General features: G+C 42.3%; 1 protein-coding gene across 30 annotated transcripts in view; it reads left to right on the top strand.

Annotated features, from left to right (window-relative positions):
- Window positions 1–17562, top strand: part of DLG2 (discs large MAGUK scaffold protein 2) — a 1023659-nt gene that overhangs the window by 894537 nt on the left and 111560 nt on the right. Inside the window, exon 1 of one of the 30 annotated variants that reach the window (XM_087966079.1) lies at window positions 16542–16673. The exons of 28 other annotated variants lie outside the window; for them this stretch is intronic. In XM_087966079.1, coding sequence (XP_087822205.1) covers window positions 16646–16673 — 28 coding nt within the window. In that variant the 5' untranslated portion in view covers window positions 16542–16645. Of the gene's footprint in view, window positions 1–16541; window positions 16722–17562 lie in introns of those variants that run through there. One more of the 30 variants, XM_087966080.1, reaches the window with a different exon arrangement.

The following is a 17562-nucleotide window of genomic DNA, read 5'->3' as shown; positions in this document are numbered from 1 at the left end:
GTGGGGGGAAGGAGGTTACTAATGAACTTCCTTTAAGTTGTGTTTCTGATTAACTCAGAATGCTCAGAACACAGTTTGGAACAGAAAATTGTTTAGTTTTGACAGCCTCAGAATGATCAGCTTGGAAGAAATCTAGGCTAAGTTTAAACCGCCAGCCAATGAAGGGTTGGAAGTCAAGGACTACTTGAAGAGTAGGAGTACCATAATAATTCAGCTTATAGAATGATTATCTGAAATCACCTGAATCTGAATGAAAATAACTTAATCTGAAATTAAGTTATTGAGCCGCAAAAGGGCTGAATGTGGACAATAGTTAGAAAAAAAAATCCTTGCTGTTTTGGCTATGGATCAGGGGTGGGATTCAAATTTTTTTAACAACTGGTTCTGTGGGCGTGGCTTAGTTAGTGGGCATGGCTTGGTGGTCATGTTATTGGCTGGGCATGGCCAACTCAATATCACTCACATTGAGGCACACATCTCCTCACTTGGCCTCTCGTGACTGTGGGGATGCTGCAACAGCCGTAAGTGTGAAAAATGGTCATAAGTCACTTTTTTCAGTGCCATTGTAACTTTGAATGGTCATTCCATCAAGCAAAGTACCTGCAAAGGAGGGGAAAAAACTCCAGAGATGTTCCTGAGACAGGAAGTCCAGTCCTGCCAAGAATGTAATAAGGGTTAACGGAGACGCGGTTTCTGTAAGCAACCCCAGAATGTTTCCTTCCTGCCTTCCTTACAGGATTAGGCCAGTAATTTCTTCTAACAACCGGTTCTCCGAACTGCTTAGAATGTTAACAACGGGTTCTAGCAAATAGGTGTGAAGTAGTAGAATCCCATCCCTGCTATGGATCCACTAGAGGTGTGTCCAAGCATTGGCAGGGAAGCCATTTCTGAACACATCATGGGAATACAGATTGTCCTTGATTTACGACCACAATTGAGCCCAACATTTCTGTTGTTGAGACAATTGCTAAGTGAGTTTTGCCCCCATTTTATGACTTTTCCTGCCATGGTTGTTAAGTGAACCACTGCAGCTGTTAAGTTAGTAATACCGTTAATTGAATTTGAGTTCTCCGTTGACTTTGTTTGTCAGAAAGCCAATCAATCAGTATAGAGCTGGAAGGGACCTTGGAGGTCTTCTAGTCCAACCCCCTACTCAAGCAGGAAACCCTATACCATTTCAGACAGGTGGCTGTCCTGTCTCTTCTTCAAAACCTCCAGTGTTGGAGCACCCACAACTTCTGGAGGCAAGCTGTTCCACTGGTTAATTGTCTTCCCCGATAGGAAGTTTCTCCTTAATTCCAGGTTGCTTCTCTCCTTGATTAGTTTCCATCATTGCTTCTTGTCCTGCAACTCTGGTGCTTTGGAAAAAAAGGACTACCTCTAGTAGAGTCATTCTTTTTTTCAACCCACAAACCACATGTTTTTGTTGTCAAATTTGGAAAGGCTGGCAAAAATCACATAAAGATTATCACAGGCAGCTTTTCATCGCCTTAATTTATTTCCAGACTTTCGCAAAAGAATGCCCACTGCAGCAGAGATTATTATTGTCAAGGAGAGCTAAAAAAATGTGCAAATAAATGTTAAGCTGCTTGTTCCTTGGGGGTTTTGCTCTGTCTGCAGCTAAGAGTAGATCTAGAGTTAGCTTAAGGTAGATTTTTTTTAACATCCCCATCAATTATGTGGCTTTGGATGCTACACAACTAGAGTTTGGGAATTTTTCTGTGATATACGATAGTGGTAAATGAAATGGTATCCAGAATATGTCATTGCAAGAAGGATGCTGAAGAGATAATATAATAGAGAGAACCTTTGCAAAGAAGACATTTTGGGTTAGTCTTCATTTTCTTGACTCCTTTTGCTGGGGGGGAAAAAGATAATTCATTTGACCATTCAATCAATCAGAATAGAGTTGAAAGGGACCTCGGCAGGGGTGTGATTCTACCAGTTCAGACCGGTTCAGGTGTACTACCGGATGTTAAATTTGCACCTGGTTCATTGAACCAGTAGTTGAACTGATTGGCTGGCCTGCCCTGTCCATCCCACCCCACCCTGGAGGCTCCACGCAGCACATTTTCAATGCAGGTAAGTGCAGGCTCCGCGCAGAGGCTCTCTGGGAGGGTGAAAATGGCCCTTCCAGAAGTCCAAAAATGGGCCTGTTTCCGACTTCCGGAGGGCCTCCAGAGCCTGGGGAGGCCATTTTCACCCTCCCTGAGGTCTGAGGAAAGCCTCCGGACCTTTGGGAAGGCGAAAAATGGAAGTTCCGGTAGGCCTCGCCCACCACGGCCATGCCCCCCCCCCAGCAACTGGGCAGCGAACCAGTTGCTGGGATTTTGGAATCCCACCCCTGGACCTTGGAGGTCTTCTAGTCCAACCCACCGCCCAAGCAGGAAACCCTACACCACTTCAGACCAATGGTTGTCCAACCTCTTCTTAAAAACTTCCAGGGTTGGAGCATCCACAACTTCTGGAGGCAAGTTGTTCCACTGATTAATTGTTCTCACTGTCAGGTAATTTCTCCTTAGTTCTAGGTTGGTGCTCTCCTTAGATTAGGAATCCATGGTTTCTTGTCCCGCCTTCAGGTGCTTTGTGGAATAGGTCCACCCCCTGTTGTTGTTTTTTCTGTCAGCCCCTCAGATATTGGAAGACTGCTATCATGTCGCTGCTAGTCCTTTTCTTCGTTAAACCAGCCATATCCAATTCCAGCATCCCTTCTTTATAGCCTCCAGTCCCCTAATCATCTTTCTTGCTCTTTGTTGCTTGGAGAAATGCAAGGACTTGCTCTCTGAGCTTGCTTGTTTTCTTGCAGACATTTCTTTCCCTAACTAGGTAACATCATCCGTGTTCTAGTAAGGCGTGCTGTTTCTTGTCAGCAAGCAACATACAAGAGCACCAAGGAGCTCCTACTCAAGCAGAAGACCTTATACCAGGGGTGTCCAACCTTGACAACTTTAAGACTTGTGGACTTCAACTCCCAGAATTCCTCAGCCAGCTTTGCTGGCTGAGGAATTCTGGGAGTTGAAGTCCACAAGTCTTAAAGTTGTCAAGGTTGGACACCCCTGCCTTATACCATTTCAGACAGGTGGCTCCAGTGATGGATAGCCCACGATTTCTGGTGGCAAGCTGTTCCACTGGTTAATTGTCCTCGCTGCTAGAAAGTTTCTCCTCAATTCCAGGCTGCTTCTCTCCTTCATCAGTTTCCATTCGTTGCTTCTTGTCCTGCCTTTCTGGTGCTTTGGAAAATAGGTTGACCTCCTCCTTCTTGAGGGCAACCCCCTCAAATGTCGGAACGCAACAGAAGGGGAATCTGTTGCTGACTTTGTGGTTGTGTGCTCCTGACAGGGGTCAGTGTTGAGGCAAAGAGTTGAAACGGTTGTGAGACATCCATCTTGCTTGTCGATGGTGTGTAAATCATACAGAGGCTGCGGCCTTCCCAGTATAACCCAAGCATTGATGCCTTGAGCTCGGCAGAAGCGAAATGCATCGGCAAAAAGGGTCAAAAGCTGTCCTTTCTCTTTTGTACACTCTATAAAAGGGTTTTGTTTTTTTTTGAAAGAAAAATCCTCAGGGTGGGGCAAGCTGAGTGTAAACAAGTACAGTGTCCTTGTTTTCCTGACCATATGAAATTTCAAAACGGAAGAGACTTTCTGTCACAAGCGTCAGAGGGAAAGTCTTCTTCGGCAAGCGGAGTGGAAAATTAAATTTGACCTAATAATGCTTAAAGCAACGGGGAGGGAGGGGGCAGGTTTCTGTTTGACTGCCTCTGAAGAGAGAGGGAGGGGAGGGAGGGAGAGAGAGACAGATGGAGAGAGACAGAGAGAGGGGGAAAGGGAGGGAGAGAGGGGGAGAGAGGGAGAGAGATAGAGAGGGAGAGAGAGGAGAGAGGGAGAGAGGGGGCAGAGAGGGGGGAGAAAGAGGGAGAGAGGGGGGGAAAGAGACAGAGAGAGGGGGGAAAGGGAGAGAGAGGGAGGGAGGGAGAGGGAGAGGGGGAGAGGAGAGAGGGAGAGAGGGAGAGAGAGGGGGAGGGGAAAGGGGGAGAGAGGGAGAGAGGAGGGAGAGAGACAGAGAGAGGGGAAAGGGAGAGGGGGAGAGGGATACAGGGGAGAGAGGGAGAGAGAGGGAGAGGGAGAGAGGAGAGAGAGGGGGGAAAGGGGAGAGAGACAGAGAGAGGGGGAGAGAGAGGGAGAGGGAGAGGGGAGAGACAGAGAGGGAGAGAGAGGGAGAGAGGGGAGAGAGAGGGGGGAGAGAGGGAGGAGAGGGGAGAGAAAGGGAGAGAGAAAGAGAGGGAGAGGGAGAGAGGAGGAGGGAGATGGAGAGGGGGAGAGACAGAGAGGGGGAGAGGGAGAGAGGGAGGGAGAGGGGAGAGAAAGAGGGAGAGAGACAGAGAGGGGGAGGAGAGAGGAGGGAAAGGGAGGGAGAAAGACAGAGGGGGGGAGAGAGACAGAGACGGAGAGACAGAGAAGGGGGAGAGAAAGAGAGGGAGAGAGAGGGAGAGAGAGAGGGAGGGAGGTTTAAAAATAGGATGAGGCCATTCCTCATCTTTCCTGGATTTTTCTTGCCCTTCGCTGGGTAGATCCCGAGAATTTGTGACTATCAATTAGCTAGGACCGGCTTCTTTTATTAAACTGAGTTGGATAGAAGAATTGGGGTTTCTGGGACATGGCTTCCCACCTTTGTTTTTCCTTGAAACAACAACAGAAGTTGGACTGCAAGGCAGTACAGATGGTCCTCGGCTTATGGTTGGTCATGGAGCGACCGTTTTCAAGCGGCAACCAATTTGAAAAGGGGACTTAGAATCCTGATTCAAAGTTCCAATGTTCAAACTCCCTTTGTGACCACGTGACTGAATCTCAGGTAAATAGTAACAGGGCTGCATGTGTGGCCATTTGCAGTATCTCGCAGTCATATGACTGCACTTTACCACAGTTGGGTTGTGTTTTTGTTTTTGAAAACCAGCACGTGCTTCCAATTTTCGGCAAAACTGTGCCTGAAAGGAACCATTGGCTCACTTAATGACTGTGGCATTCACTTAACCATCACCACAAAAAATATGGTAAAATCTATTGAAACTATGCTTGTGTCAGCTTGTATCATCACATATGACCATGATGGGCAGGCTCCTTTATGATTGTATGTTGGGGACTCTCTGTAATGATTTGTCAGGGCCCCGAGGTAGACCAGACAAATCTATCTATCTATCTATCTATCTATCTATCTATCTATCTATCTATCTATCTATCTATCTATCATCTATCTATCATCTATCTATCCATCCATCTCTATTTCTATATCTATCTATCTTTGTATCCAACCACCCATCTCTATTTCTATATCTATCTATCCAGCTATCTATCCAGCTATCTATCCTCTATCTATCTATCTATCTATCTATCTATCTATCTATCTATCTATCATTTATGTATCTATCTATCATCTATCTATCCATCCATCTTTATTTCTATATCTACCTATCCATCCATCTCTATTTCTCTATCTATCTACCCATCTATCTATTTCTTTTTCTATCTATCTATCTATCTATCTATCTATCTATCTATCTATCTATCTATCATCTATCTATCATCTATCTATCCATCCATCTCTATTTCTATATCTATCTATCTTTGTATCCAACCACCCATCTCTATTTCTATATCTATCTATCCAGCTATCTATCCAGCTATCTATCCCTCTATCTATCTATCTATCTATCTATCTATCTATCTATCTATCTATCTATCTATCATTTATGTATCTATCTATCATCTATCTATCCATCCATCTTTATTTCTATATCTACCTATCCATCCATCTCTATTTCTATATCTATCTCCCATCTATCTATTTCTTTTCTATCTATCTATCTATCTATCTATCTATCTATCTATCTATCTATCTATCTATCTATCTATCATCTATCTATCATCATCTATCCATCCATCTCTATTTCTATATCTATCTATCTTTGTATCCAACCACCCATCTCTATTTCTATATCTATCTATCCAGCTATCTATCCAGCTATCTATCCCTCTATCTATCTATCTATCTATCTATCTATCTATCTATCTATCATTTATGTATCTATCTATCATCTATCTATCCATCCATCTTTATTTCTATATCTACCTATCCATCCATCTCTATTTCTCTATCTATCTACCCATCTATCTATTTCTTTTTCTATCTATCTATCTATCTATCTATCTATCTATCTATCTATCTATCTATCTATCTATCTATCTATCTATCTATCTATCTATCTATCTATCCAGCTACCCATCCAGCTACCCATCCATCCCTCTATCTCTATCTCTATCTCTATCTGTCTGTCTATCTATCTATCTGTCTGTCTATCTATCAATCCATCCATCCATCCATCCATCCATCCATCCATCCATCCATCCATCCATCCATCCATCCATCATCTATCTATCTATCTATCTATCTATCTATCTATCTATCTATCTATCTATCTATCATCTATGTATCTATCTATCATCTATCTATCCATCCATCCATCTTTATTTCTATATCTACCTATCCATCTATTTCTTTTTCTATCTATCTATCTATCTATCTATCTATCTATCTATCTATCTATCTATCTATCCATCCATCCATCCATCCATCCCTAATTCTATTTCTATTTCTATTTCTATCTATCCACCCATCCAATTTATTGGCTACCCATTTTGCCACAGGGTAACTCCAGAAAGGTTGAACTAGCTTTCCACAGGAAAACTAAAACATTTTTTTTTATTGAGTAGTTTTATAAAAGAAGAATTGTGCCAAATCTGATTGCTCTGTCCCCTGTCCTCCCTCTTACACTGCAGTGAATTAGGGAGGTGTTTGCCTGAGTCACTTCCAAATGTTATATGAATATTCTGGACTTAAAATATGTTTTACCTCTTGCCACCTTGGGAAGGGAATTTGCCTATCTCTGACAATGTGCTTAGTCACACCATGATTACAATTTCTTTCCTCATTTATTCCCCTCCTCTTTGTCAAATGTATAAATCTATCTCTTGCATGGGATGAGGTGTTTTGGAGGTTCGTGGTCCATAGTGTAAGGCCAGCTGAACCATTCCACAGACTGAAGTACTGTAATAGAGATAAGGATAGAAACAGGATTAGGGATAGAGATCTATAGTACACAGGTGGCATTCAGCAGGTTATGAACAGTTTTGGAGAACCAGTAGCAGAAATTTTGAGTAGTTCAGAGAACTGGCAAATCCCACCTCTGACTGGCCCCGGCCTCATCTATTCTCTGCCACCCATTGAGTCCCAGCTGATGGGCTGGCTCTTCTTTGGATGCCCTGCACAGAAGAATGGAGCTGGAAAGCAGGTTAGTGGGGTGGGGAGGGAATGGAGATTTTGCAGTATCCTTCCCCTGCCATGCCCACCAAGTCACGCCCACAGAACCGGTAGTAAAAAAAATTGAATCCCACCACTGCTGTATAAGTTTTACCAGGGAATCAGACAGTTGTGAACAATTGTTGATTCGGCTTCCTCTGCCAAAACACAATTGGCTTGAGGGCGAGAAGGTGGGGGGCGGACTTGGCTTGCTGGAGTGAAACTCTGTACTATGATTTTCCACACACTTTCTTCGCGGGCAGGAGATAAAGTTCTATGGAAACGGAACAAAATAAACCCTCCAGACAATGATTCTCAACACTGGTGAATTTCAGGTGCGTGGACTTCAACTCCCAGAATTCCCCAGGCAGCGAGGGAAGCCATGGTTGGCTAGAGAATTCTGGGAGTTGAAGTCCGCCACACATCTGAAAGTTGCCATGGGTTGAGAAACACCGCCTCAATATATTGGAAGTATGAATTTAATGATACTGACTTTTGAGCACCGGGAGGCAAAAGACAGAGATTTAAGGATTTTATTTATTATTTATTTATCAAATGTATTTGCTGCTCTGAAGTTTTCCACTGTGTCTTCTCTTTTCTTTCACCCTCCCTACCTTTCACCCTGTCTTAGAAATTGAAGAGAAAGGCAGAAAATCACCCACCTAGTTTTCATGCCAAAGGCGGGACTAGAACTCACAGTCTCACAGAACTAGAACACTAGAACTCAGTCTCCTGGTGATTGCCCAAAAGTCACCCAGCTGGCTTTCATGCCTAAGGCAGGATTAGAACTCAGAACCTCCTGATTTCTAGGCCATCATCTTAACCAGCATATGCCTGTCTCTATACTGTTATCACCCTAAATAAATCTCTTTTTTGTTATAGATGTAAAAAGGCATTTTATTTTAGCCAAGGGTTCCTTATTCCTTTTGATTTTCGGTTCTGAAGATTATGGGATCATGGGAGATGCAGCAACATTATTACAACTGAAAGGGTTTGTTTTAAGGGATGGTGTCATTGCAAATAAAATAATTAAAACTTGCACCAATCAAAATGGATTGATTTCGTCACAGTAAGGAGATCGTAGGTTGGAAAAATTGAGGTGGGCAGTTATAGGATTGCATATTCGTGCTTTAAAACATTATTTTGAGACCAAGCTGCATAAAAATATACATGAAGGACTTGAAAAGCATTTTCTTTAATTTTTTAAAGCGACATATTCAATATTTATATTTTTAAGAAGTACATTTTCATACATTCCTTTGACAAGGAAAAAAAGCTCTCTGAAACTTCAAAAAACCAAATGCACTCATTTTGACCATGGCAGACTGTAACACTTAAGTTACTTTATATTGATAAAATAAGTTTAGATCTTGCCTACATTGATAAGAAATTCCAAAAGAACATTATCAAGAATTCTAGAAAGGAACATAAAAAGAGCAGCATTAAAATGTTTGCCTCTAAATTTAAAAACACAATAAATTAAAAAAAAAACACTTCACCTCTTAGGTGATGGGTGTTCAGGAGAAGGAGCGTGAATTTTAAGAAAATAATCCTCATTAGAGAAAAAGATACTTGTATTTGCATTTGGGGTGTGTGTGTAGGAGAAGTAAATAGAGTGTGGAGGCAGAGTCAAGAGAGGAATTAGTGTAGAATCCTTGCGTTCTCACAAGCAATCCAAGGGGAGGAGAAGGAGAAGGAGAAGAAGAAATTGGGAGGAATGAAAGGGAATAAAGGAGAAGGGAAAGGAGGTCAATTTCCATGATAATCTTGAACATACACCCAAAGGATTCTCTGCCCAGTTGCTGGTGGGCGTGGCCATGGTGGGTGTGGCCTAGCCGGCCTCTTGCACCATGGCGGGGGGGGCATTTTTGTCCTCCCCTGGCTCCAGAGGCTTTCCTTGAGCCTCTGGGAGGGTGAAAACAGCCGAACATCCAGGAGGCCCATTTTTCACCCTTCCCGAGCCTTCATGCACACCCTACACTCACCTGCATCCAAAATAGGCTACCTGGGTACTCCTGGGAGGGGAGGGGCATGGTGGGCGGGGCCAGCCAGGAGTGGGATTTGGGGTTCTCCGAACTGCAGAGTCTTAGCTAGGGGCTCTCCCGAACCCCTGTGAACCCCAGAAGCCCACCCCTGCGTACACCCACCATTTTCAAGGAGAATATCAGGAATCCCTTTGAAATCCTGAACCTTATTGGTAGAAAAACCAGAGGAACGATGAAAGGATCTTCCATGAGTGCCAAATTCAGATGCAACATTTCTTTAGTCATCAACCAGTTATATTCTGCTGCTCATGTTCAGCAACAACCATCACCGAAACCATTGCTAGGAATGAAAAATTAGGGGACCCTGTCAGTGTGTGAGAAACTGTGAGCTGGGATAGCCATAACAACAAGTCAGCCAATAGGAACTGAGAGTTGGTTTGTCCTTGCAATCATGGCTTCTGTGATGATGACTTCTGAGTTTATTTATTTATTGATTTAATTTGTCAATCGCTTACAAGATAATAGGTATAAGTATATACATAGTTATGAATACATGAAATGGGTACATATAAGAAAAATAAAAAAGAAACAATAGGACAGGGATGGTAGGCACGTTGGTGCGCTTATGCACGCCCCCTACAGACCTCTTAGGAAAGGGGTGAGGTCAATAGTAGACAGTCTAAGGTTAAAGTTTTTGGGGTTTGGGGAAGAAACCACAGAGTCAGGTAGAGTATTCCAGACATTGACCACTCTGTTCTGGTTCTGGCTTCTGCTGCATGGGTGTTGTATACGTGCATCATACTTTTATTATTGTATATAAAGAAGTTTCTTCCATAAATGAATTCTGCTGAATTATTTACTTGTGTGCTGGTTGGGTTGCTGCAAACTCTGACAAAGCCCAGACATCACTGCTGAATCTGCTCACTTTTGAAAGAATGAAAAATCACCCACTATTAAACATGAAAAGTCATCTCATATACAAAAAAGAGCCCAAATTTTCTGGAAAAGCATACCATTAAAATGTGGAGGTTTAAAAAAAAAAGTCAAATTGATTTCATGTATTTATTATTATGGGGATTACTGTTCCATTTTGGATATGGCATTAGGAAGAAATCCATTTAAAACAATAAAGAAGACTTCTGTGTAAAGTGGGCTCAGGAGACAAGTGTTCACAAGAGTTCCATTATAAATCATCTTTATTTTTGATAATTATGTTTGGAAATCCTGCGAGGATTGGCTAATTCTACAGATGAACCTTTTTTCCCCCCAGTACTCTATCATAGCTTTTTGTAATGCAAAATTCTACACAATGCATTCAACATTGAAGGGGGCATTTTCTTTTGATCGCCAATGGTAAATCCAATTTTCTCCTCTGTTATTACATTTTTAATACATTCTTCCACCTCTCACCCAACCTTCATGTAAGGGTGGAGTAGGAATGTTGTTTTGCATCTCAGTCTTATTCACCACAAAGCTATTTTAAAGTTTGTTTTTTTAACAGTTCATTCCTGGGTGGCACTTTCAATTACTCCTTCAGAAAGATATATTATTGGCAGGACAAATAGAACATTTGACAAAAGCTCGTGGCAGTAGAATAACAGAATAACAGAATTAGAAGGGACCTTGGAGGTCTTCTAGTCCAGCCCCCTGCTCAAGCAGGAGACCCTATATCAGGGGTCACCAACCTTTTGGACATTAGAGACCACCAAACTCATAATTTTAGATCCCAGGGACCACTAACTGGTTCTGTGGGCATGGCCTAATTTGTGTGTGTGGCTTGGTGGTCATGTGACTGGCTGGGCATGGCTTGTATGTAAATATTATAAATATTTATATAAATATTGATTTTTTTGTAAAAAAAAAAAAAGAGCAACTTTTACCCAAAATCAGGCAAAGCAGGCAGATTGAGTTGCTCACAGAATCACAGGTTCAGTGATCTATCTATCTGCCATCAGCTAGCTCAGTCTGTCACATAAAATTTGCATGCAAGCAAACTCACAAAATTAACTCACAACACACCATGCATGTAAATATTGATTTTTTTAATTAAAAAGAGCAACTTTTACCCAAAATCAGGCAAAGCAGGCAGATTGAGTTGCTCACAGAATCATTCAGTGATCTATCTATCTGCCATCGACTAGCTCAATCTCTCAAATTTGCTTGCCGTGAGTCTGCACTGAATTTGCTTGCAAGCAAACCTTTAGTCCTAAGGGAGGTTCGGCTGTGCTGAGCCGAAGATCTAAAGACTAGCTAGAAAGCAAGAAATCCAACCATGTCCTGCTTCCTAGCTAATCTAAATCTCCTGGCACAGCAGAACAGCTGATGGTCGGAAAAAGGAAAAATAGCAACTTAGCAGATAAGTTTACCGGGTAAGGAATGAGTGGGTGGGGCGGGTTCCCGCAGACCATGTGGGCTGAGTAGCCTTCTGTTTCTGCGCAGCCTGGATTAATTGCTTTGGGGGATGCTCTGGGGGTGAGATTTCTCTGTGGCCCACCAAAATTTTCTCACGGCCCACCAGTGGGCCATGGCCCACCGGTTGGCAACTGCTGCCCTATATCATTTTGGACAAATGGCTGTCAAATCTCTTCTTGAAAATGGTGATGGAGCACCAACAACTTCTGGAGGCAAAGTCGTTCCACTGGTTGATCACTCTCACTGTCAGGAAATTTCTCCTTAGTTCTAGGTTGGTTCTCTTCTTGATTAGTTTCCATCCATGGCTTCTTGACCTGACTCTATCTAGACACTGAATCATTGTGAGAAAAGAAAATGATGGGTTTCTGGTGAGGACATGGTAAACCAAAGACATCCCTGAAGAAGCAGGGATGATATTATGGCTAAAATTAGCAGCAGAATGTGGAACCTTGGCTAGTGAAATCTCTCTGGAGAAAGGAGAGGTTGTAAGATTGTCCACACATACTCCAGACAGCAGCCCCTCATGAATAGATGGCAAGAACCAATCATTTTGCTATCTGCTTGTAAATGAAGAAGCTGGGAATTAAGGGATTGCATATAAGTGCATCATTGTAATGTAGCCATTCAGGATATAAAGTTCAGTCAATCCTTAATCACTTCAGGATTAATTTATTATTATTTTTTTAAAATATTGAGAATTTTTGGAATGGCATGTTTTATGTTATTCACTGGGCAAGTGTAGATGACCAGGCTGAGCCCAAGGGAGGGATTAAATGGGTCATAAGTCATGAATCCCTGAGAGCCTGCAATCGATCTAAGTCCAGCCCACATTGAATGCCTGTTTTATCTCCTGCTCATTTCCCCTGACTGTTAGTTGGTCAGATTCTTGTAGAGAGCTTAAGCTTGCAATAAATCTTTACACTCTTGAACTGTCTGAATTTCCTGATTTCCTCAATGTTTGACAGTGAGCTTCCTTTAATCTTTTACAATAGAAGTTTTAGGGACAAATATAAGGATTTACGTGTGTGTATGTGTGTGTGTGTGTGTATTCAGAATTAACAGCAAAGGGGTGAATAGAGTGTCAACTTTAGAAAATTATAAATGGACTAAAGGTTCAGATAGCCTTAAAATCATTTTGAAATTAAATATAAGAATCCTTCCTAGATGAAACTATTCATGGTTTTGATTTCAGAAGAAAAACTGATAAGATGGGATTTTGAGGGTTGGACACTAGAGGGCACCAGAAGGAACTAAAGATCAACAACTAAAGGAAAAACATACTTAAACTCAAATTGATAGTGCTGAATGGAGTAAAATATTTCAGCAATGAATCTATTGAAGGATATTTGTGAACAATGGACTCAGACATTAATTTTAAAGCACACTTTATTATTGATAGACTAAATAATGTTACAAAAGAGGAACACATTTTATATAAGACTGATAATGATAATTGTAGATTTAAAAATGAAAGGCTTCAAGGAGGTTATGGAAAAAGTTGAAACACTGAATGTACAAATAAAGCCAGTTGATGTTTTAATAAGTAAAAAGGACACATAAATAATGGATCAGAAATGTGACTCAGATAACCTTTCTATATTGGGTTTACAAAAGGGATTTGTTTAATGCTGTCAGCAATTTTGTGAGAAGATACAAAGAGAAAATAAAAGAAACCAAGTGTTTGGATATCATCTGAAGAGACTAAAGAATAAGGGCAAGGGAAAATAATAAAATGTTGGGTTTTTTCTGACTATGACTGAATGATGTTTTAAAGAGTTCATTTGTTGCATTTTAAGTTTACTAGATTAAAACAGTTACACTGTTGTTGCTGGTAATTTTTATTGGCTCTTTATTGATTAGATCTGAATGGTGGAAGTTTGGCGGATTTATTTAAAGGTAGAAAATGAGAAATGCATGTCAAAGGGAGGAATGGCAGATAGATTTATTAGGTCCAGTTTATAATAAATATGTTCTTATTTCTGGTAACCCTTAATTCACTGTTGCTGATTTGGATGGATGATGAGGCTTTAAAATCGGTTAATAGAGAATGAAGTGAAATATGGGATAAGGAGATCGTTGTATTTTAAAACATGGGGTGAGGATGGAGATTGCAAACAACAACACACATCCCAAATGCCCCAAACAGCTCGGACAAGTTGTGAAAAGCAAAATGGCACCCTGTTTTCTTGCTTAGATAAATTGGGGAACAAGCCAATATAATGATTGTGGGGTCCTCAGTGTTCTCTGAGCTTGGTTGTTTTATTGCAGATATTTCATGACCCAACTAACATCATCAGTGCTGTTTGTGGGGGGAGGAGGAGGAGGAGGAGGAGGAGGAGGAGGAGGAGGAGGAGGAGGAGGAGGAGGAGGAAGAAGAAGAAGAAGAAGAAGAAGAAGAAGAAGAAGAAGAAGAGGAAGAAGAAGAAGAAGAAGAAGAAGAAGAAGAAGAAGAAGAAGAAGAAGAAGAAGAAGAAGAAGAAGAAGAAGAAGAAGAAGAAGAAGAAGAAGAAGAAGAAGAAGAAGAAGAAGAAGAAGAAGAAGAAGAAGAAGAAGAAGAAGAAGAAGAAGAAGAAGAAAAGAGTATTTGGGGTCCTTGGTGCTTTCTGAGCTTCATAGTTTTCTTGCAAACATATCATGACCCAACTAACATCATCAGTGCTGTTTGCAGGAGAGAGGAGGAGGAGAAGAGGGAGGGAAGGACGAAGAGGAGAGGGAGGAGGAGGAGGAGGAGGAGGAGGAGGAGGAGGAGGAGGAGGAGGAGGAGGAGGAGGAGGAGGAGGAGGAGGAGGAGGAGGAGGAGGAGGAGGAGGAGGAAAAGAGTATGTGGGGTCCTTGGTACTCACTGAGCTTGGTTGTTTTCTTGAAGACATTTCATTACCCAACTAAGAAACATCATCAGCTTAATAGGGAGTGTGTTTTGCTCTCGTTTTATATATTAGCAGCTTCCCCTGTCAGTATTGGTGGTCTAGTGGTCTTGGTGATTCCTTGATTGGGCTGTTTATTGTTAGCTTGTTTGGCAATTTCTTGAATAGGGATATTGTTTGCTTCTGGGTTGTTGATCTATTGTCTTTGCGCATCTGGGTGTTGCTTGTTGGTGAGAGGTAACCTAGTAATGAAACGTCTGCAAGAAAACCACCAAGCTCAGAGAGCACCAAGGACCCCATATTTCAACCCTGAACTGCAAACCTTCTCTTCTATCAATAGAATAGTTCTTATATAGTTTATGCCTCCCACCAGCCTGGAATTAACTTAACAGAATAGCAAAGTTGGGGTTGTCCGGTCTCTTCTTAAAAGCCTCCAGTGATAAAGCCCCCACAACGTCTGGAGACAAGTGTTTCCATTGATCAGTTGTTCGCACTGTCAGGAAATGTTCTCCTGAATTCTGGGTTGGATCTCTCCTTGATTAGTTTCCATCCGTAGCTTCTTCTCCTTTGGAGCAGGGGTCCCCAACTTCATCAACTTTAAGACGTGTGGACTTCAACTCCTCATCCAGTTCCTCTGGGTGTTGAAGTCCATAAGTCTTAAAGTTGCCAAGGTTGGAGACCCCTGCTTTGACCCCCTCTTCTTTGTGATGTCAAATATTGGAACACTGCTAGTAGGTTTAATATAATAGACTTGCAGGGTCAGCGCAACGTGCAACATGTTCATACCAGTGTAATACTGTATAATGTAATGTTAAATACATACAGGTATATGGGGATGTGTGTTAGTTATTACTTATTTGGGTTTAGGGATTTTATTTCTTTCATTTACTGTTATTGGGGTGTATCTGGTTCTTTGGGGGGGGGGAATGCGCCAAGGGAGGCTCATTTCAATTTCATTGTAACCATGTTGTGCATTGACAATAAATGTTTGATTTGATTTGATTTGATCCCCTTGTCCTTCTTTTCATCAAACAAGATATACCCATTCCTGCAACTGTTCTTCGTATGTTTTAGCCTCCAGTCTTCATATGTTGTTCATATGTTTACGTTTCCATCCACTGTTTCTGGTCCTATCCCCTGGTGCTTTGAAAAATAGTTTGACACCACCCCCCCCACCTCTTCTTTGTGGCAGCCCCTCAAATATTGGAACACTGCTCTCATTTCTCCTCTAGTCCTTCTTGTCACTAGGCTAGCCATACCCAAATCCTTAACAAGGTATTCTTTTTGAGAGAGAGTGGGGGGGGAGGACATAAAGATATGAGAGAGAGAGAGAGAGAGAGAGAGAGAGAGAGAGAGAGAGAGAGAGAGAGAGAGAGAGAGATGTGAGAGAAAGAGAGATGATAGATAACTAGATAGGGAGAGAGAGATGAGAGAGAGAGATGATAGATCAGATAGAGATAGAAAGAGAGAGGGATGTGAGAGAAAGATGATAACTAGATAGGTAGATAGGGAGAGGGAGGGAGAGGGAGAGAGAGATGATAGATTAGATAGAGATAGAAAGAGAGAGGGATGTGAGAGAAAGAGATGATAGCTAGATAGCTAGATAAGGAGAGGGGGGAGGCAGGGGGAGAGGGAGAGGGAGAGGGAGAGAGAGAGAGAGAGAACTAAAGTTGCATCCAGCCCACCTGGGACTGGTCGAGAGCAGAAAACACAGTGGCTTGGGTGTTAATTCTGAAAACCAATTGCATATTCAGTGCCGGATGGAATACGTGGACAGAGACAAGCGACAACTGAGCTCTGAAACGCCGGTTCTATTTGTATATGTACGTGTGTGTCTGTGTGTGCGTGAGTGTGCATGTAGCACGCCCCGTCTGTGTCGCTGGGTGACCTCCCCCCTGTGATGTAAAACACGAGAGTCTAGGAGGTACCACTTTTATAATGCATCAGCTTCGCTTGGGTGTGCAGAACGATTTGGCTTCATGATACCGGCGAGATGGAACTCAGCAGCTGATGGGGTAGGGGCCCCCCCTCATGAAGCCGCTGCTACTGCTGCTGCCCAGTGAGGCTCTGCATTTGTTCCCGTGAAACCTGCCTTTTTTGGGGGGGGGTGAGTTGATGCAGCTTCAGATGTGTCCCCCCTCCCCAGAGGATGGCTAATTCATCTTCCAGCCTTTGCATGGATTTTTCTGCTGCAAGATCTTTTGTCAGTGGCGCGCTGGCAAGGGAGGGAGGAAGGAAGGGGTGTTTTTTTTTAGCAGTGTGTCAAAGCGTTATCTTTATGCCCACCTAGGAGGGGATAGGGAGAAGAGGAAAGGGACGGGGTGAGCATCCTTCAATTCTGCCCAAAGAAAAAAAAAGCTCAAGTTTTTTGGCTTATTTTTAATTATTTTTTTAAAAAATCGGTCCAGTCTTTGGCATCGCTATTTAAGAAGCGCTAATAGCAACAGCATCCCTGTTCGCTTAACTGCTCGCTGACAGGAGGGAGGCAAGGGAAGGTTGTGGAAAAGCTTAAGGAAAAAAAGGCTTTTCCTGTTTATTTATTTATTTTGAATGCCATGATTTGACACGTTATGGTTTCAGATTGTGGGTTGGGTTTTTTGGAAGGGTTTTTTTTGTTTGTTTGTTTGTTTGTTTGTTTTGGACCACCATTGCTGGGTGCATGCAGGCAGAGCTCTGGAAGTGATTGGTACACAATAGGTTTCAATCGCCGTTCTCTGAGATATTGCTGGACGCTAACATTGAGCTGCGAAGGATTTCCAGGAGATTTACATATGGATGCAGCGTGTACGTTGCGGGCAATGCCCAGAGTTTGTCAGAGATTGATTTGACGTGTTGTCTTCTCGAGTGAATGTCTAGAAAAGCCAGGGGAAGAACAGGTAACTCATCACCTGGTGGATTTGACTGGGACTGGCAGATATTATAACAAAAATGAGACCTATAGATATAGA

The sequence above is a fragment of the Notechis scutatus genome, chromosome 5, assembly GCF_049901735.1.
Source record: "Notechis scutatus isolate UNSWTSFEM ecotype Mainland chromosome 5, rNotScu1.2, whole genome shotgun sequence".
Lineage (NCBI taxonomy): Eukaryota > Metazoa > Chordata > Lepidosauria > Squamata > Elapidae > Notechis > Notechis scutatus.
Note: the sequence above shows the minus strand (reverse complement) of the source record. Positions and strands in the feature narration are given on the sequence as shown.